We start from the raw sequence: 21,355 nt of genomic DNA, 5'->3' as shown, positions 1-21,355 counted from the left end.
TGCTCCTGAATGAATAGCTTCTAAACCAGATTTTGGTCACAAATCCTATAAAAATAATTCTGCATATTGTGCATCTTAAACGCACAGTAGATTACTAATATATATATATATATCTAAATAGTCTGACTTTATCATAAATGTGGATGGCAAATATTAAAATGTTCCTCTTTTTGTCAACCATGTGTTTGTTTAAAAAAAGTCAGAATGACAGCATCACTGCTTTCCATCAGAAAAACAGGAAGAAAGTGTGTTCATGTTTCATGCCCTGACATCACTGACAGAAAGATGAGTTTCTTTGACTGCTTTCATCTTTTTTGGGGGAAACACTAGTAATAAGTGAGTTAGAGTTAAATCAGCAGCTGGACTTGCAAAAAGGAACATCAATCTCCAGAAAGTTTCTTTTAGTGGTGAAGCTACAACCTTTACCATCATGAAATAATAATAATAAAAATGTTTTAAGTATCTTCTTCATGAGCACTTTGTCATGGTAAATTTCCATCTATGCATATGGATTTTTCATGGTCGTGTTAACTAATTGTGAAGGCTAAATACACGTTCGGAGACCCCACCTTTGAGCATTTTAACCGCGACGGTCTTGCAGGTTGAGAGCTTGTCGATTCCAAACGCTGAGGCCTCAACCACCTTTCCAAAAGCTCCGTGGCCAAGAGTTTTCCCTGACAAAGGCAGAAGATGATCATTAGATTACGTAGGTAAAAATGACAGAAATTCAACTCATGGTTATTGTTTCATAAGGTTTATTCAAGAAACTGATTAGAGGAATTGAAACAAAGTGGAACCTCGATGTTGTCATGTGGGAAAATTTGTGAGTCATTTTAAAATAATTATTTTTTTATGCAATTCTTGTTCCAGCTAAATAAAGGTTTGATTTTATTGGAATTTTTTCCCATAAAATGACTGGTCTGTATCACCTAGTCGGAGGCGATCCCGGGGAAACTCCCACTTGCTGCTGTCGTACTGGAGAAGGTCGTCCTGCTCGTCTAGGGGATACTCGTCAGGATCAATGATGATGGATGGACCCATCTTGTAGTGCGCTGGTTGCTGGTGTACAGTCATAAAACAATGCATTTTAAGATAGTCATATCCCTATGAGTTCATGAAAACTTCCGTTTTATTAGGAAGGGGGCAAAAATGATGAGGTGCAGACTTTTTACGAGTCACCAAAAAGCAGAAATACACCCCCTTTTTTAGTCTGAGTACATCATGTTCTCTTTTCTGACTCAGAAATGACTCAAAAAGGCTGAATTCCTTGGTACCAAAAAAAGGAGAATTGTAAAAATGCTGTGTCATTTCTAATACCGCCTCAAGGGGTTTCCCAGAAACAAATAAAGAGAGGCTAAGCCCTACCTTCCTTAGCTTTCGAATGAAGAGGATCAGCATGAGCCAGAGGAACGTGGCAGCAGCTCCAGTACACACCAAAATGATGACTTCAATGTTTGGCTTTCCGTCTTCCCCTGGAAGGAAAAAAGAGACTGCTGTAAACCGTCTGATCCTCCAGACTGTTTGTGTTTTTTCCTGATCTCATTAGCGGTTTTGTTACATGGAGGGATTTGTTGATTGAAAAAATAAAAAAATATATATATAGTACATACAAAACTTAGAGTATCAACTGACACATTAATTTTTTTTATACCTCTTCTTGTTTTTTGTTCTTTTTACAAATTACCCTGATTTTTGAAGGGATAGTATTTTGAATTAGCTCTAAACATGGATGACAATTTTTTGTTAAGTAGTTTCAACCTCCAAGATACAAACATAAAGGTACGGATATTTCCACTTATTTCGTCAACTTTCAGTTCCTTGCAGCATCCGTTACTTTCCTGGGAACCATTAAGCGTCCACTCAACACTTGACAGAGGTTACGTCCTGCACATTATCACCCCTCGGCCAAAACCAGGATCATAAAACTCAGAGGAATTTAGTTGGCATTCCTGAAAGCTCTGGAGGCTTGGCTCTACAGATTTTTTTTGTGGTGGTGAAGTCACCCTGGAAATATTTATAGTGATGACAGAAAAGTAAAGGTTCATCAGGACCTTATTGGTTTTCCTGGACATTCACACAAACACAAGCTGGAAACCAGTACTGAACCAAAGTGTTTTCAACTTCACTTCTTGCACTGGAATTTTATTTTCTGATCCACCCCCAGCTTCTGCCATAATGTCATTCTACAGGTTTTACAGTGATTATATTCACAGTTTTATTCAATTTCTCTGCCAGTTTGTTGTTTACGGTTTTCACTTAAAGTCCATTTTATTTCCTTGCCTGACCACACCTGCATGTTTTTCCCATTTCATTTCCCTGTGTTCCACCATTCCATCCATCTTCAGAACTAATCCCATTGAGGGTCACAAAGCTGCTGGACCCAACCGAGCTCCTGTTGGACAAAGGTGGGGTACACCCTGAGCGGTCATCAGTCTGTTGCAGGGTCACACACTCACAGGGGGAATTTAGAGTCACCGATTAATGAATGAAGCATGCTTTTAGACTGTAGAAGGAAGCCGGAGAAAGTCCACAAATGCACAGTGAGAACATGCAACTCCACACAGAAAGAACTCAGCTTGGAATTGAAGCTTATTTTTTTTAGATTTATTACAATTTAATGTAAGTGATTTTGTCATCTCTGAATGAAACATCAAGTCTAACCAGATTCAATAGTGTCAGCTTTAGGGGAAAAAGGATTTCCCCAATTTTAATTCCACAAATGTTTCATAAATGTCTCCTGGTTTGGTCCCTTTAGCCTTAGCTTTTTATCAAGATTGAACAGCTTTAGACGGGGATAAACCAAAACAGTGAATAATTGTGCCTTGAAAGACCCATCTAGTATCCATCTTCAAACTAACAACTTTGGGTTAAATTATCATTCTTGTTCTGGGTCCACGAAGACCCAGAAAAAAATGACCATCTAAGCATTTTGTTAAACCCTTCCCTTACAGGCATGATTTGAGTTTAGTGTCTAACTCACCGAGCACTGTGACCACGGCGCTTGTTTTGGCGAAGCCCTCAACGTTTTGGGCTACACACTCGTAGAGCCCCTCATCTTCCTTCTTCACCCGCTCGATGACCAAAGTGCCGTCTTTTTCCAGGGTGATACCTGAAATCCAAAAAGTTCATTGCAGTTGTGTCAAGTATGTAAAAATCTGTATTTTTGTTGTTCGGCTCAATGATTCTTTGACTCAGCATAGATTTTTAGATCAGTAAAATCAGCCACAAATACAATTTTAATACAAGTTCACTATGTCTTAAAGAAAATGACAATCAAAACTCCAAACTTTTTTTAAAAGAAATGTTAGTTTTTTAATGTCAGTGTGCATAAGAATGGTATTTTTAAGGTTACCCGGACTCTCTTCCACAGGTATGCCATTCTTGTACCACAGAATGTGCGGACGAGGAACTCCCAAAGCGTAGCACGCCATAACCAGGGTGCTGCTGCTGTTCACATCTTGATTTGTCAGATTTTGACTGAGCCATGGCCGCTTTCTCTCTGCACAATGCAAAAAAAAAAAAAACGTACTTACAAACTTACATTTGAGTAATAACCTGAAAAATGGCATTATCAGAAGATGCATTTGACAAAAAGATGTACACGTTTCAGGGACAACACAGGTGTTAAGCGAGTCACCGATCAAATTTGAGTCGGACGCCTCTTTCGACACAAGTCAAACTTGTCCTAAAAAGTGTTTGTAAGCTTGACTTATGGGAGGAGCTACAGTGCAAAGCTTTGTAGCTTCGTCGCTACATGGAAGTATTGAATGAATATCTCATTTACAATGCATGGAAGACGTGGATGTTCTCCTACATAAGCATTGGTAATCATGTCTTCATGAGATCATTCAGAGATTCTTCCTGTACGGTGAGGTTCACCATCTGAAGGACGGACGCTTTAGCTGTATTTGTACCTTCTGTGACCCAGTTTGACGGCTCGCTGTCCCGCATTAGCTCGAGAAGGGAAGAAAATAATAATACAAATACAACCAGAGGACCTTTTTATTATTTTCCTGAAGAAAAATATCCTAAAGTTCAGGAGGAGAACGATCAGATATTCCTCCATTTTGGTTTTGGACTCCATCCGCCGATCGCGCCATCAACACGTCACAGGCCAAAGATGAGTCAATGATTGGTTGATGGCATCTTTTTTCCCCAAATTCTGGTTTTATTAACTCTCGTTTATTCACGCTCAGAGATCTGATCATGTCTGTTTTTCTTGTCTGAACTCACCTTCCACGATGAGCCTGGCTGTCTTGATGTCCACCCTCTTGTAGAGGTTGTAGGCTTGGCACTTGAAACCCGCTGTGCTGTTTTGGGACACGTTGTGCAGATGGAGAGAAAGCGAAATGGAGTAGCGGCTCAGCTGGAGGCTGGAAACATCTGAGGTGATCACTTGATCCCTGGAATCCAGCCACTGCAGGTCAGTGTAAAGGTAACGGGTTGCCCAACAGGTCAGAATGACGTCGTCACCCTCTATGGCCGTCTGTGGTTCCACAGTGACTTCCTGGTGATCTTTAAAGAAGATTGTGGAATTATTTTATGCTTCTCTATCACAGTAAATCATCTGTAGCTACATTGTGTGATGAACATCTGTTTCACATGGGTTCACCTAATATTTTACAATAGTTTTAACATGTAAACTTTGCGTCAGAAGAGCAGGAATGCCATCATTCCAGCTATTTCCTGTTTCATCACTATTAATTGGAAGCATGTTGGCGGACGACACTGCTGACAGTGATTCTGCCTTCATTCAACTGGAGCGAGGCTGAGTATGTGACCCGAGGGAAGCAGACTGTGCTTGTTTATTCAGTTTGCTGGAAAGCATTCTCTGTTCCGTAAGAGAAGACAGCTGTTATTACAATTGTGCCCTTTTTTTTTTGCAGCATTCCATCACCGTCCTTCATCCTCACCTTTGGAAGAATCACTTTTGTCCTGGGAATTCTGTAACTGTGGGAGAATATTTTATAGTACTTTGCATTCCATCTTTAAAAAGGTTCATCTACCCCCCACCCCCACCCACACATCCACTTTATTGCCCAGTGAGCTGAGCTCCGTCTGTGCAGCAACACCTCGTCATCTCTTCTGTTGTTACATAACGATCTAATCATATTGGGAACACTTGGAAATGCTCAGGTGCACATGAAAGTCAAAAGCCACTGCAGACCAGAGGAGAAGCAGGAACCATCTACTATGCTCATGGCTGTTTATTCAAACCCGTGCCATTACAGCCCTCCATATGGCTCAGGACATATTCGCCTCACTTCCGCCCTGAAGTTGTGCAGCTATACTGGGAGATGTTTTCAATTAATGCCCCCCTCTGGTCTCTTTATTGCACAACACAATCTGCACATTCCTTCCTTGCTTTTGCTGTTCATTACAGACAGCGTTGTAGCTGATTGAAAAGAATCCAGCACAGAGCAAGGCTTCATTAGCCGTCAGCGTGACCTCCAGTATTTCAACACCATCGGAGGAGTTCCGATGCCATACTCACCGCCAACGAAGAAAGGCATCATCATGGTGCTCATGCCGTCTTCATTCTGAGCCACGCAGGAGTAGTTCCCTGACACGCGGGCATCTCCGATCACCAGTGTGCTCACCGTCTAAAACAGTGTCAGTTAACAGCATTAGGACGGCTCCTCATTAAAACCTCAGATTTGCTTTGGTTCTTCTGTCTTTTACCATCATAGTACTGAGTTTATGGTTAGCAGGTGCGAGGTCTGCACTGCAGCTGAGATGTGTTATTGTCACCTTTTCCTGACCTGAATATGACTACATCTAGAGTTATATGCTGTTTTTCAGCCAAGAAAGTCTCCTTCAAACAAATGCAAAAGATCAGGACCTCTACTAACATACCAACTTTAAAAGGCACTTTTTTCATTTGGAGCAGCAAAACTGGGGTAAGGATATCACATTGTAAAGTGCAGAAGAGCCACTCCGATGAAAATCGCACTTTTGGGTGTATATAACATGTTCTTGAGTCATTTTTTTATTTTATTTTTTTTAAATGATGGAGGTCATATATTAAGAAAACTTTGTATTTCGGAGTATTTCTATATTCAAATTGTTGTAAATCAGGAGCAGATGAAAGAAAAAAATGAATTTGAAAAGCTTGTTGATGCGACGTACAAGTTAGCCATAAGCTCCCTGCTCCTCTCCATTCCAATACATCCACTTACAGGCAAGTAGATCCATGCACGTCTGTTTTCTGCTGTAAGCTAGCAGGAGAGCACGCAAACAAATCAATGAAGGGAAGGGGGCGGAGTTACTTTGTGTCAACAGTCCCACCCACGACTCAGAGGTGAATTTCTAATGAACTTCAGCCGCTATGCAGAAAAAATGTCCAAGAAAGCAAAACAGAATTTTTTTTTTATTTAGGCTAAAAACAGCATAATCATAATTAAAAGACCATGGAAACACTTTTACAATAGATCAAAAGATGATCAGAGTGAGACTGGAGTTAATACCTGAAAACGCTTAAGAGAATAGCTGAAATCACTGAAGCTAATAGCTGAAAATGCTAAAGCTAATAGCCAGCTCAAATACTAGCTAAACTTCAAAATATCCTAAAAAAAATAAATAAAAAGCTTAGGTTAGTCAAAACAGCTAGCATGTAGCTGAAAAGAATATCACTAAACATTAAAATATCCAAAACAGCATTTTAAAAAGCCTAAATTATCCAAAACAGCTAGCATATAAATATTAGCTAAACTCCAAATTAGCCTAAAAAATAAATAAATAATAAAAACAAATCATAGTAAATGCCAAAATATTCCAAAAAGTTAGCAGAATGCCAGTTTTAAAAATGTTAAAACTGTAACTTTTTAAACATAGTTATGAATAATAAAAAGGCAGGAATATTATTCCAGAATAAATCAACTTAAACCTTAAATAACTTAAAATTTTTTACCCTCTATAAAATATATATTTTGTCCAAATTATACAAGTTAGAAATGAGCGCAGGATAACATCAGGTCATTAATAACAATAAAATAAAATGATCTGGAGGGCCGGATTAGGGCCTTAACTTTAACACATATGGTGTAGGCTGTGCTGTTTGGTGTGTTGATGGACTTTAAGGAAGAAGTCCACGTTGATATGTCATCTGTCAAAACACGATGAAAGAGTATTATATTACTGCTACAACTCGCTCTCATGTAACTTAGGACTGAAAGCAGTCACTGCTGAAGGGCTGACCTGACCAGGCGCACTGTGACCTGTTCTGTCCAAGCCGCCCTCCCATGTTATCCTTACACACTGACCCGGGCCATTTCGCCCCTCCACCGGGTCTCGTGGAGAGCTTCTCAGAGGCTCGCCCCTCACTATGTTCTCATTCACGGGCCAAAACGATTTATGTGGGGTGACAGAAAGGAATTTGCTTCCAACAAATCCCCCGTCTTTTAAAAGGCTGCTTGTTATCATTGACCCTTAGTCCTTACCCCCATAAAACACCAGGACCGGCCACAAGAACTTGTAAATAAGAAGTCCCTCATATTTATGTCAGACACTGATGTCCCGTGAATGTGTCAGAATTCACACTCTGCAAGTGAGCGAATAATACATTCAGAAATGTATTTGAAACTTAACAGAAAGATCAGCCGTTAATTCAAACCCTAATTTGACCCAGTCTGCCAATGTGGGCTCCATGAACCTAATCCTGCAGACAGACTGAGGCAGGGCAGCAGAGGGCTGCTCTTAATTATGTTTGGGGTTACCAATTTTAGTAACAGACTTCCCCAGGACATTTGAACTTGTGTATACAGTTTCCCCACTGTGATGGGTGTTCTGGTTTTACATGGCAATGTGTCTTTAATTGGAGATCACACACTGGTGTTTCAGTGGTGACTTGCAGAACACAACAATTTAATAAAACACACATGTTGACGAGGTGTTTCATAAATAATATATATATATAGGTGCAGTTGTATGGTTTGCTGTTTTTCTCCATATAAAAAGGAATGTAGGGGACATTTTACTCCAATAAAGGTAATGATCTCTGGCAGTTATGAGTGCCTCAAAATCCTTCTCTTTTCTACACAGAGGCTTTTGTTAAAAAAGGATCAAACCAAAGTGGCACGGCTGGGCTTGCTCTGGTAGAGAACAGAGAAGCAGACAGCCAACGGGAAGCTCTGTGTTCTGAGGCGAGACGCCGGGATCTTATCCTCTCCCAGAAAGACTGTTTTTGTGCACGGTGCATGAGAAAAATAACTGAAATGTTTGAGTGTGACTGCTCACAAGCGGTGGAGACCTTGCGTGCAGTCTAAACTAAATGCATCAGGGGGATCAGAGTCAAAAGTCTGTGTTTTTCTACTTGAAGTTAGTGAGGAGAAGCAACAAAAAAAGGGCGAGGACTCTGATAGTGCCGAGACAGTCACATGGGATAAGCCAGCGGTGGTCAAACAACAACTTGGGGGCCGAGTGCGGCCCATTATCTATTTAATCCGGCGCACCAAATTGGAACAAATTATATTTCCCCCTTAGATTATGCACTGCAAATACATTGACCTTTTTTTAGGTGCATAAAGATATTCTGCATTATTGTTAGATGTGTTGTTTTTCTAATGTTCATGTGTGTTTTCCAAGTCAAAATGTCATTTTTATGATGATTTCAAGCCCACATGAATGAGACATTTCTCTACGTTTGCATTTTCCTCTGAGGGACATCAACCTGTTAGTGCAATGGGCTCTAAAAGGAGAACAGAAGTCAAAGTTTTAAAATAAACTTTGACTAAAAGTTCCCCCCTTTTTTAAATACCTGAATCTACATTTATTATTATGAAAAAAAGAAAATACTTCACGACAAAAAAAATCACTCGGTTGTTTTTTTAGTATGAATTTACTGGTTTACGTACCTTGTTTTTACCTTCCACCTCTTCAACCATAACATTTATGCTTTTGATCCAATTTCTGGAAAAGTTTCTTTGTTCATCCGTGTTGACCACGATTGGCTCTGTGTAAGCCAAGCAACTGCAAGAGCACAAACAAAGACTTTTAAGAAAACAGCAAAATGAATAACTGCATTTTGAATGAGCTTTGAAAAAAAATGTTGGAAACATCCAATAATTATTACTGTAAACCTACTATTGAATCAAAGAAAGTGGTTCCTCAACCAGAAAAATAATCTGGAGATCCAGGTCAAGACTGAGATTGAAAGCTGTGATTTAACCCCCCCATGCCAGAAGCCAGGATGGTGAACAATCAGCTTGATGAGAGGAGAGGCAAAGGAGGAAACAGCAGCAGCGACAGGAAGAGCCGTGCGTCACATCTTACAGGAACCCCCTCCCCACAGCCTCACAAGCACACACTCTGGCCAGAGGAGATAAGGTTGATGTAAGACCTTGATGGTCAACAAGGGGCAGCTGATAACTTCTCAACCTGGTGATAAAGACATTCTCGTATTTCTGCCACCTAAACTAAAGCCTCCGTCACCCCTCAAACCCTCCCAGCTTCCCAGTCCTGTCCAAACTCCACAAGATAACGATGAGATATGATCTTGAGGGGCTCTTTTTTGAACATACAGTGACATGCACTTTGCAGGATAAGGTCAGTACTCAAAAAAACCCAACAACATTTTACACAATTGGCCTCCCAGCAGGCTAAAGCTGTTCCTCGGTCTCATGAGCTGCCTGCCACAGCACAGCCACTGTTCTTGTTGCCAGCATTGATTATCTGTGCAGAAATATTTGCTTTGAACTCTGCTTTTATCTATGGAGCATCGAGTAAGAACACATTCTTCTTTGATGAAAAAATAATGCATGAAAGGTATAAAACAACGCAACAGATTTCAGTCCGCAGTCTTGTTTCTCTTTTAACGGAGTCTGAGCCTGATAAGCTCAGTCTAATGATCCATTGTTTTTCTGATCTTGTCACCTATCTCAATATTTCTTCTGCAAGTTAGTTCACTTCCAGGCCGGCAGTCATGCAGTCACTCCGGTCTGTTCACATTCTACTGAACTGGGAATCAGAGATTCATGCATCTCTGCAGAGCCGCTGACCACAAGTGAGAGGGCTCTTCTCAGGGGAAGCTGTGGTTTAAGCATCAGGGTCTAAAACAGAAGCAGTGAGTCAGAGAAAAGCTGGTTCCCTGGGTCGGACTGGTGGGTTTGTTTCCTGCAGTAACAAATTCACTGAGGGATGCTGATTAGAAATATAAATTTGAAAATCTACTTTTACGATGTGATTATTTAGACTGTAAAAAAAAGAAAGAAAAATGATTTTCCACCAACAAATTAGAATGAGTTACACTTTTTTTTAATACACAATTTTATTGGTTTATTTTTAAATAAAACAGACCAAAATTGTTGTCGTGCTGACTGCCAGCACTTAGATTATTTTGAGTGGATAAATATGACTGGCACATGAAACTTACTGAGGGGAAAAACATCTACAAACAAATCAAGTAATCTTTTGGAAAAAAAACTAAAATATTTTTTGATTTTGGAAGTGTTCTGATGATCTTTGCATGCTGTGTCCGTCATAGATTGTAGTTCTCTTTAGGAATAACTGTTGTAAAAACTCTTAAAAAATATCTCAAATTTGCAACTTAATATTTGATCATTGACCAATTCTAATATTTTTGTAAGACAACACCAGTGACTAGATGAGTTAAAGCAGTTTTTTAACTCACTATTTGAGCGTTGGGTCTTCATGACAAGGCTGCCATTGCCATGTGATCTTTGGCAGTGGGTGTGCATGGGAAGTGCAGGTCAACTTGTGCTGCTTTCCAGACTTGTAGGGTTGCACGTTCATGGTGGTGAGTTCTGCCTCTGAAATAGTCGGCTTCACTGTAAAAGAGACAAGCATAAAGTTATATAGTTTAGGTCCATCGTTTATTTTTTATAGGAGATTAAAGGTAAACTCCCTGAAGTTGATGTTTTTTTTCATATTATGTTAAAAGGAAAAAAATTAAAAACAAAGAATTAAAAAAAATATAAGACAGACAAGCATATAGCTACTGTATTGTGGCCCTGAAGCGTAAATCACTCAACACAAAAACACATTTAAGAGCCAAACAACAGTTAAACAGGCAAATAAATAAATAAATCCAGACACCAAAATGTTTCAGGAAACGCAAATAATTTCCAGAAATCAAAATGAAATGTTAAAAAAATGAAACAAAATAAGCAACAGGTAAAGGTAGGTAATATGTGGCGTCACTGATATGATGAGGTTTTGAAGAAGAGGGAAAGCAGAAGAGTGTTTTACTTTAACTGTGGTAAAGAGTTGATTCAACGTTCATCATACTTTTGCAGTGGCTGAGGCCAGAGACTTAAAGAAATATATTATGTAATAAGATAATATGCTACTTATGGTTGAAAAGGTAAACAATCATCATCATTCCATCAGTGATGTCGTATAATACCTACCTATTCCAGGTTTTATTTATTTATTTATTTTTCATTTTTTTATGTTTTATTTTGATTTCTAGAAAAAAAAAATCAAAAAGTCTACCTTTTAATTTTTTTATTATTTGTTTTGCTTTTTTAACTACCATTGTGATCTATAATATGTTTATTGATTTGGTGATGTGATTTGGACTTCAGGGCCACCGTACATAAACACACAAATTGTCATAGACTAGACACATCCCTCACAACCACAAATGTTTTTGCTTTTTATGCATCTATATCTATATGTGGGGTGACATCTGTAATAGATTGACTTGAAAATAATCCTGTCACTAAATCCATTTGTCCTTCAGACGCTGAGCAGAAGAATGGAAGGGTGAGTGTCTGACTGAGGGTCAAACGGTGACCCTGCTGTAGCGCAGCCGTTGCTACGCTTCTCAGCCATGTGTGTCATAATGAACAACAGACCATAACAATTGTGCCAACTCCGAAGGTCATCAACATCCCTCAGCCATTCTCTGGGTTTTAAGGAAGCTCAAATGTCTGAAACCACTCACATAACTGCAGGAACCTGCCTCTGACAAACCCCACTGACGAACTCCACCATCCTTCAGAGCACATTCATAATGTGTCAACTCTAAACAACAATGATGAACGAAAGCTCAAAATAGCTGTTTAATTGATCCCAGCTCCCCTCTTTGTTTGCGTCTGTGTGTTTTATTTTTTTATGTCACTCCAATAAATAAAAGGAGGGTGAAGCGGCTCAGTCAAGGGTCATAAATAAAGTTTATACAAGCAAGAGGGGTCTGATTTTTCCACTTTTTTGGCACGCTATTGGGATTCCTAAGAAAAGTTTAAGGAATGCAGTGTGAGAAACTGTGCTGCCCCCCATGGCAAGCTACATTTTTGTGTCCTCAATGAAGAGCAGTCTCTATCAAACGACATTTACAGCCTTTGATGGTTATCGAGTTTCTTTTAAAGCCATGAAAAAGATTAATTGCATTTTCACTCTTTGCCCCTCACATGATGTAAACATACAGCATGGAACATGTTTAAATGTAGAGTCCCCTACACATGCAGTGAAAATGCAAATAAATGTAAGGGACTGAGGGATGGGGGCTAGGGGCGGCTAGTGTTTGTGTGCACAATCAAGCTGAGGCCATTTACACACTGCGCCAAGCCCCTTCAAAAGAGCCCCAATAATCAACAACAGCTGCCTCTGCTGCGTCAGTCCAGGCTTGGAGTCAACAAGCCCCCAAATTCCTCTCATACTAGTGCCGCTACCTGCCGTCCAGCGAACTGGACCGAGAGCTGCTTGAGCAGCCTCAAAAAAACAAAAATCAAAGAGCTGCTTAATTTCTGTTAGATTGACAAGTTAGAAGTGAAGTTTATGTGACAAGTTACCTTCAACCACCAGAGTGTAGCTGAGGTTCCTGTACAGGTCCTTCAGTTTGGTGCCCACAGTTATAGTGAAGATGCCAGCGTGCTTCTGCTGCACATCGTTGATCGCCAAGCTATAACCTGACATCTTGTAACACGTGGAATTCTTCTGGATGAGGACCCCATCTTTATACCTGCATATTGGAAGAAAAAGAGATATAAAAGTCTAAAAAAAAAAATAAAAAAAAAATGCATAAATCATATTTTTCTAAAAAGATTAAAGGTGGGCCAAAACTTCAGGCTTTTTGGAACCTGCCAGAAAAACAAGTGTTACTAAAAAAAGAGAGATTCTTACATCAATTGCAAGTCAACTAGGTATGAACACACTGGGGATGGGATGCGTGTTCTTGAACGTGCATTCTTGAACACGCATTTAGCCCATTGTGCTCACACTAGACAAGAAGGGAGGGGCTTCTTCTTTTTCTACTGTTCACTTGCACATGTCTGTCACCTACTGCTGGAAGAGACTAAAAGTTGAAGAGATGCTAACCTGGTTTATCTTTCAACACGTGTTCAATGCCCAATGGTTTTGTTCATAGAGCCAAAAACTATCATAAAAACTATTAATGAATATGAGAGTTTTGAGCGTGGAAGACCTAAACACTCATTTACATGTGTTTACATAGACTTTTCATCTGAAGCGGTTGTTTGAATGCGTGTTACGGAGAGCAGTGTGAATTTAGGATTGAAACATCTGTTAATCTGTTAACATCTGTCAGGATTAAAATACGCAATTGATGGTCACAAAAGATAGAATAGGTTAAAATAGAAAATAACCATTGGGTTTGCAATTTTATTAGTTTACCTAAGACTCCACTAATACAAATTAGCTCATCAAATGTACAATGTGTGAAAGAAAATTCTGAACATTCCTCTGAAAACACTAAAAATTGTAAGTAGTTAACCATTCATACTAGACCTCTTTGAAATATTTTAAGAATGAAACGACATCTCTGTGTGTAGGCTTATGGGACAAGGCCAAGATCCATCTCCTGATGCTTCTGAACTCTGGGCCCTGAAGCAGCACTTTATTAGAAACAGGCAAGATTCTGTGATGAATATTACAACATGGGCTAAAGAACACATCTGGAAATCACTGTCGGAGAACACTGTCTTGGGGTTAAATGAATCACAAATTGAAATAGATTTTTTGGAATCCAAGGACACTACATCCTTTGGACTAAAAGCCAGAAGGGCCACTTTGACGTGTTGTTGGCATTTGTTTTAAAAGTGCGTCTGTTCTAGTATCGGGTAGGCGAGTTAAAAGGTGCCAAAATGACTTTTCGCTAACACTTTCAGACAAGACCTAAGAATATTAAATAGCTTAAACTGCAGCATCTGGCCCCATCAGATATGCCGAAAATATTGCATCTCTTGCATTTGTTGGCTTTACACACCATAACGTCACATCTGGCTGGGGCACGGCGTTGACCTTGGGCTCAAGGACAATCCTCTTCCTGCCTTCATTCACTACCACTATACCAGGGCGCTCGTGCTTGTAGGAGACGTTAAGGAACGGATGCTCTGCAACAGACATGTATTGATAAAAACACCAAAATGGACATTCAAATGTTGAATTCCCAAATATTAGCCACTTGATGGCTTTTGGTGAAAATATGCATCCAAAATTACATTCATTTAGCTTCTACTTGAAATCAAAAACATAAAAGAACACACTAATGTTCTCTTACCAAAGACATAGACTCTAGCAGATGCATTCAAGTGTTTGCTGGGCTCAAGCTCAGCTTTGCAGCGATACACTCCTCTGTCTTCCAAGGTGACATTTTCAAGCCTCAAAGTTTTGGTCATAACCTTGAGGTCACCAGAGAGGGCCCGAGAAGGATGTGTTTGGTGGTTTTTCTGAAAACAAAGACCGCAGCATAAACTTAGCTGGAGGCATCTCTGGCTGCTTCATTTCAGTGGAACTGAACATACATTCCTGCGTGGGAAATCCCAGGAGAAGTCAATCACTCCATTAGAAGAGGTTTCCGCACTACAGTTGAGGATGAGGGTGTCCCCAATCAACACTTTAACCCGATCTGGAGTAATCTTTGCATTTCTTAGACTAGAGCCTGTAAAACATGACATGTTAGGACGAGAAATGTGCACAGAAACTGAATTAAGAGTTTAATACAGGAAACTGGACTCACTCAGCCTCCTTGGGATGTAAATTAGGTTAAAGTGGCGTCCTCTGATGACAGAGTCACAGGTGAGCAGTGAATACGTCATGAAGGGACCATAGGGGATCTTGAACCCCACCTTTGGGTCCCACTCCATTTTTTCGACTACCTCCTTTGATAACTTGGGGGTCTGCAGTGATGAAGACAAAGCCGGTGTTTTCAGCCAGGTTGTGCATCACAGATCATTGAACCATACAAGCTGAAGAGGAAGGCACTCAACTTGATTTAATTTGTAACTCATGCTTTACTAGGCTCACCTGGGGACAGACATCTGTTTGAGTGAACGTCTGATTAGCTTTTATTGTTTTTGAGGGAGCACGACCCTCTGCAATCATTTATGCCGAAGAGCATGTGACATTGCAGGCTCTACGTGACAGATTGTTTGTTTCTGTGCCAGGATAACTAAGGAAAGTGCGTGAAGGGAGCTAAAGATTGTCAACTCGATAAGAAATCAGACTCTGATGTGTTTGTTCAGGTTTGATCCGATGATAAATGGATGTTTATTAGCATTCCATCAAGTTTCATTCCCTATTTGTCCTGAGATACCTGTTGTTTCCTGTATTTGGACACACTGTGCGCCATTCTTCTGCTGCATTTCCTTGTTTGTAAGAACTAGACTATTTTTAGTCGTAGAGTCTATTCTAGGAGAAGCACTCCTGGAGCACCTTCCTGTTCATACAGGAGGCAGACACCATGACTCCCTAAGCTTCCCCTATTGTAGCCGTCCGAGCCTTTTCCCTGTTTTAAGAGGTAAAGTGCTTTACCGCACAAAGGGTGTGAGAACCAGTGGGATTCTAAGCACATGCGTGATGCACCCTTTATTTTCTTTGCCTGTTGTGGAATTAATAGCATTTCCCAAATGATGATAGCAATCTATCTCCAAGATGAAGGCATGTGTGCACGTGTGCAGGGCCTTACCGCTGTGAGTGTTACAGAAGTGTTCGGCGAGGTGGTGCGGCAGGGGATCACAAGGCTGCTCTCGTGCCTGTAGCTGAACAGAACGGAGGTGGTGTAGTTTTTCTCCACAAATGGTTGATCGGGATCTGAGATATGTTAAAGAGAAAAGTCAAGGACAGACATTTTTAAGGTTATTTTACCATCTTCTTCTGTAAATTTTACACCCTCAGGGGCATTTAGGTTCAGTTAAAGTGACAGTTAATCATGCCAAATGATTCTGTATCTGACAAACAACTTGAACCTCCTGGGACAGACTCCCACTGACCCCCTCCAAAGAAATGTGGATGGCTGAAGCTAAAATCTCATGCTGCAGAGCAGTCAAGCATCAAACTACAACTGTGGGAACATAACTGCTTCACAAATACCCCCAAATTTGTGTGAGGTCAAGCATTGGTGTGATGAAGGCGGCTGTTATCTGAAAAGTGAGCGTGGATCATAATCTAATAAACAATTGAAGGCTTTGAAAAGAGTGTGCTAGACTAAACACAGCAGAGCCCGGCAAACTGGGAACAACATCCCCGAGGAAAGGAAATGAAATGAATCCACTTTTATAAACCTGACTATTCATTGGACTAACATCAAAACTGTGTGTGTTTGCATTAACTTGGTTTAAGTTTAATGAACTAAAGCTAAAATCGTCCTCTGACCTCCTTGCAAGGCTGCTGCTCAGATTGGTTTACATTTGGGCGATGCTGTAATAGTGCCGTGTGACGCTTAAGGGAAGATTTAGGAAAACAGTAGCTGAAGCAGGAAATCAGCCGATGAGCAGAGTTTCCTGTGCAATCAGGCTCACCCCTTAACCTTCAGAAGAAGCCACACTACTACAGGAAGGCTTCCTTTCTCTGTCTCTGAGCATGACTTATGGCACTTACGTCTGGATGCCATAAGATTAGAGTCAGCATCCTGCAGAAGTATAATTAAGCTGTGTGTGGACATCCTGAATCATGAGAACACACGAACACTAAGATTTAGCTTTGTAGCCCATTCCTACTAATAATTCAGATTATAAAATAGAGTCATATTTTTTTCAATATGATTTTTTATTAGCTTTCCAATGAGGTTTTGTTGTCTCACCTTTGACAAAAACGTATGTGGCGTCCTCTGCACCTGCTTTTGAGGATCTGCAGGTGTACCGCCCGGTGTCACTGACTGTCAACTGTGTGACTGTCAGCTTGCTGCAGTGGGAGTGATGCTTGGAGTAGCACCGCTCCACCTTAACCCCGTCTGATGACAGCAATCGTTGGGCAAGAGTCCAGTTCAAGGCGCCATGACCTCTAAAAGAGGACAAGATCCATTAGTTGACCGCAGTGTCAAAATCTGCATCTATTCTCTGCGGCAAAGTTTGAATCTATTTTTAGGAAAAGTGTCACAGCTGGCGAACGGCCCCATAAGCCTTCCAGTTTAGGATGATAGCGGCTGCTTCCCCCCCTCGGGAGTTCCTCGCCTGATGTTCATTTTTAAGTTTATTTAGAGTTAGTCTGAAGTCATCCGATACCTTGAACTTTCACATGGGAACGTGTTTTTCTTGAAAGACGTGCACATTCTTTCCACACAGATTCCATTAAGAAAAAAAACTAATTAAAGAGATCCCAGAGAAACATCAAACATGTCTTGCATACCACTGTCTTTGACTGCATGATTCTGGGAGAGTCCACATTTCAGCCAGTCACAGAAAACAACGCTGCGCTGCACGGGTCAAACGTCCTGCACATGGCCTTGTAGGGAAGTCAGATACCAAAGGGTTTCTGTGCATTCTTTACAAGTCTGTAAAATGATGCAAGAATCTAAATTCTTTAAAGTCTTGAATGCAGAACACTTGGGTCCCACCATTCCTGAGAGAATCAAAAGGGCTGATAAATGTGGACCATCACTAATGGGTTTCGGTCAAGATTCACTACTGCTTTTTCTACCTCTGGCTTTTTTCTTTTGCATTGACACCAAAGCATAAACTTGAATGTTTTCTGACACATTAATTAAACATTAATTAAAGGAAAATTTAATTTCATTGACACAGTGTCTAAAATGAAGGACACTCTCATGCAAGAATAGTCCAAAAAGCTTGGATGAAATGGGCAGGGAGGACATACATCATTGTAAATCTTTATTTGGTCTGTTTCGTCTTTAGAGGAGCAAACCATTTCACATTCTCCAAATAGAGCAGCCTCAGAGAGGAAATAAACTGGTGGGAAACTTCGAGTTCAAGCATCTCAACTTTAGTAACTAAAGAAAGTATTAATCATTAAGGAAATGTTTTTAATTTCTTCCTCTGGTGTACCTGTAAAGACAGTAGTAGTATTAGGCCACATACCTGCATGTGAGAGTCAGTGTTTGGTCCTTATGTAGAACCTGCTCATCTGGACCTTGAATCTTCGGTCTTCTTCCCACATGTCCTAATAACAAACCACACATACACAAAGAAATAAACACTTGGTGAGAAAATTAAGCAAACCACCATATATTTTATTGGTGAGTTGGTATCAATATTAGGCCAAACAAAAAGAAAACACTGAAACTCCCGTAGACCATGCAGGTGTAATGCATGTGGGTCCACGCAACAGCGATGCAATGCAAGCAACTGCTCACTGTTAGTGTTGGGAGAGTTTCTGGTGCTGGGTGGACGCTCGTTGAATGGGCACAAGAAAGGAAGATAACGGGAGGAAGGAGAGCAGTTGTACATGTGGTTCCTCTCTTTTGGGGCAGTTTTTCTTTAAGTAACACTGACCCTGAACTCCAAATGGTTTTCTCACAATACCTCCAGGGGGGATCTGATGTCTGATTCAAAAAGTAGGATCCTTTTTGGTGCTGTTGATAGCTCTTTTTTTGCTGAGAGAAAGCAACAATGTGCAGTTTTCCTCGCTGTCTAGGACGTGTCGTAGTCCCGTTTGCGGTTTCCGTCTTTTCATGGAGATCCTCGCAAAGATGTTATTGTCTATGGAAACTTTGGGAAACCTCTTTTTCTATCACAGTTTGTACATAGTGTAGCTGAAAGCTACACAAAAATGACCAATCGTCCAGCTAAGAAGTATAATTGCATAAAAATACTTGAATCTTTTATAATGCACCTCTACTTCTAGCATCAACATGATAAAATCCGTTTTATTCACTATTTCAAATAAGTACTGATCAACTCTTTGTATTCTTTAGGGTCATTGTCTGCATGTATTTGTACAGGTTTGAGTCATATAAAAGAATATAAATCTTTGGTTTCTTTCAGTTCATTGGCGGCATGACCCAATTTTAGTCACGTGTTATTTGTCTGACTTTAAAGACCCATTCAAATGCAAATCATGTTTTGGGTGTTTTTAACATGTTCTTTAAACATTTTTCAAGTGATGGAGGCTTAAAATGTGCATTTCTGAGTATTTCTTGATTCAAATCATTTTGAATTGGAGCAGATGAAAAAATGTCTGAGGAAAATGCTTGTGGCAGTGATGTAGGTGCTACATACGATGGACCACAAGACAAATAGATCCATGTACATCTTCGTTTTCCTCATCTGAGCTGGAATCTAGATCAAAGCAATCAATGGGAGAGTGTATGGATAAAAGCATGATGAAAAATGAAGACAGGCTTACTCCACACCGACAGTCTCATCCACAATTCAGAGACAAATTTATAATCAACCCCCAACTATGTCCTAGAAAACTACATTTTCTGCAGGATAATAATAATTAAAAGAAACGGAACACTTTTAAAATAGATGATTAGGATTTTATTACAGAAAAACAGTAGGTCGTAACAGATGACTATTGCAGATAGTACAGTGTCCTCCAGACACAACCAATAATGGTAAGATTCAAAGCTGAGGTCAGGAGAGTACACCAGAAGATTGTTTATTCCCACACTGGCCTCATCAACAAAAGCTAACATTGTTCCATAGATAATTATATATCCTTTGTTAAATCCAAAAGGGAACCTTTTGACTTCTGGACACCCTCACTGGACTTCATCTACAATCTGTCAGCGTGTTAGGCTTGTTTGATGAAGTATGGAAAAGCATGGGGAACAAAACGCACTATAAAGAGTTACTTCACCAGTGGCCACATGACCACATCCAATATGACCAGGTGCTCAATCTCTTTTAACTAACTCAAACCTGAATCCTTCAGCAAATGAGAAAAATCCTCCAATCTAAGATCTGAGACAATCAACTTATCACATTTGTGTCATCTAACTAGTCCCATAAAAGTAATTGCTTTTCAGACATTTAGTCGAATTCTTGTGTTGATCTTTGTGTTAAGTTGTCCTAATTATTGTGACAGCTGGAGTTTGATTGACACATAAATATGTGTATTTGAATAGCTGTGCATCTGGAAGACCACACAAGTACTCCTGCATTTGCAAATACTTGAACCCGCACAAGGAAAAAAGGAAAAAAAGCTCACTCACTCGCTAACATTTGCCAAGTTTTTGTCTATTATTCAGAACAGCTGTTGCGCTAAGAATAAGTTGATGCTGGCAGTGTTGGCAGTGACACTCAATATCAACTTCCTCAAAAAATAATACAACATCATTGTTTTACTGTCCAAGGTTACGCAAAGGGGGAGAGCCATGGCACACCCTTTGGTGACGCAACAGAATTGGCTTTGGGCTTTAGATTTTCCCTCTATGTACACAAGGAATCCTTTCTCAGCATCACAACTGAAATTTGGCAGAAAGTTTTAGTACATAAAACGTCTGGAATCACACAAGCCATTAAGCATAATTTGAGAAGCCAAGTACAATTTAGCATAGGCTTTTTCGGGCTAAGAAGACAAAAACAACATATGGATGCAGACCAAACACTATCTGAGGATGGGGTCATCGAAAGGAGCCCACAGCAGTTCACAATAAACAGACAAAAGAGAAGAAAACATATTATTGTCTTCCTCAACCCCCTCAGCGAATGTCCGGCTCTGACCTCAGAAAGCATCCCAGCAGCCCTGACACCCTTGTAACAGCTGTGTGATGCATTCCTCCAGGATGCAGCACACTGAAAAATGCCAGAAACTCTGCCTATTGTGTTGCTTCAAAGAGCCCCAAAGCTGGTTCTCATTACGAGCCATTAAAAAGACGACAGGCATGAAACAAACAGTGCGAAGTGTTGGGGTGGAGGGGGTGGGGGCTTTTCATCCAGTTCACGATGGGGTCTTGAGACAGCCACATAGGGTACAGGTTGAGTAAAGATTAACCAGGATGATGAGCAAACGTCCTCCTATTGGCATTGATTAAAGAGGGATATGATAATTGGAAAAACATCTGTGTTAGGCTCAAGAGTCAGAATAAAGACGAAATGTGTTATGAGTTCCACAACGGACTCAAAGTATTCTGAAATGTTTGTGGGGGAAAAAAAGATTAGATATGTAAGAAATAAGCTGGCAGGGAGCAACAAAAATGCCAACAATTTCACACAAATCAATTATCTACAGCCTCTTCCCCTTTCATACGGAG

At 40.2% G+C, this 21,355-nt stretch overlaps 1 protein-coding gene across 1 annotated transcript in view; it reads right to left on the bottom strand.

The window, feature by feature from the left end:
- Positions 1-21,355, bottom strand: part of kdrl (kinase insert domain receptor like) — a 40,554-nt gene that overhangs the window by 15,134 nt on the left and 4,065 nt on the right. Inside the window, exons 2-18 of the mRNA XM_024283631.2 lie at positions 18,234-18,315; positions 17,000-17,199; positions 15,887-16,011; positions 14,939-15,098; positions 14,724-14,860; positions 14,480-14,648; positions 14,186-14,312; positions 12,753-12,922; positions 10,628-10,784; positions 8,853-8,967; positions 5,495-5,603; positions 4,234-4,515; positions 3,353-3,499; positions 2,981-3,109; positions 1,366-1,472; positions 930-1,059; positions 570-674 (exon numbers count right to left, since the gene is read on the bottom strand). Coding sequence (XP_024139399.1) covers positions 570-674; positions 930-1,059; positions 1,366-1,472; positions 2,981-3,109; positions 3,353-3,499; positions 4,234-4,515; positions 5,495-5,603; positions 8,853-8,967; positions 10,628-10,784; positions 12,753-12,922; positions 14,186-14,312; positions 14,480-14,648; positions 14,724-14,860; positions 14,939-15,098; positions 15,887-16,011; positions 17,000-17,199; positions 18,234-18,315 — 2,451 coding nt within the window. The remainder of the gene's footprint in view (positions 1-569; positions 675-929; positions 1,060-1,365; positions 1,473-2,980; positions 3,110-3,352; positions 3,500-4,233; positions 4,516-5,494; positions 5,604-8,852; positions 8,968-10,627; positions 10,785-12,752; positions 12,923-14,185; positions 14,313-14,479; positions 14,649-14,723; positions 14,861-14,938; positions 15,099-15,886; positions 16,012-16,999; positions 17,200-18,233; positions 18,316-21,355) is intronic.

Source organism: Oryzias melastigma, linkage group LG10, assembly GCF_002922805.2.
Source record: "Oryzias melastigma strain HK-1 linkage group LG10, ASM292280v2, whole genome shotgun sequence".
Taxonomy (NCBI): Eukaryota; Metazoa; Chordata; class Actinopteri; order Beloniformes; family Adrianichthyidae; genus Oryzias; species Oryzias melastigma.
This window is presented reverse-complemented; position numbering and strand designations above follow the sequence as displayed.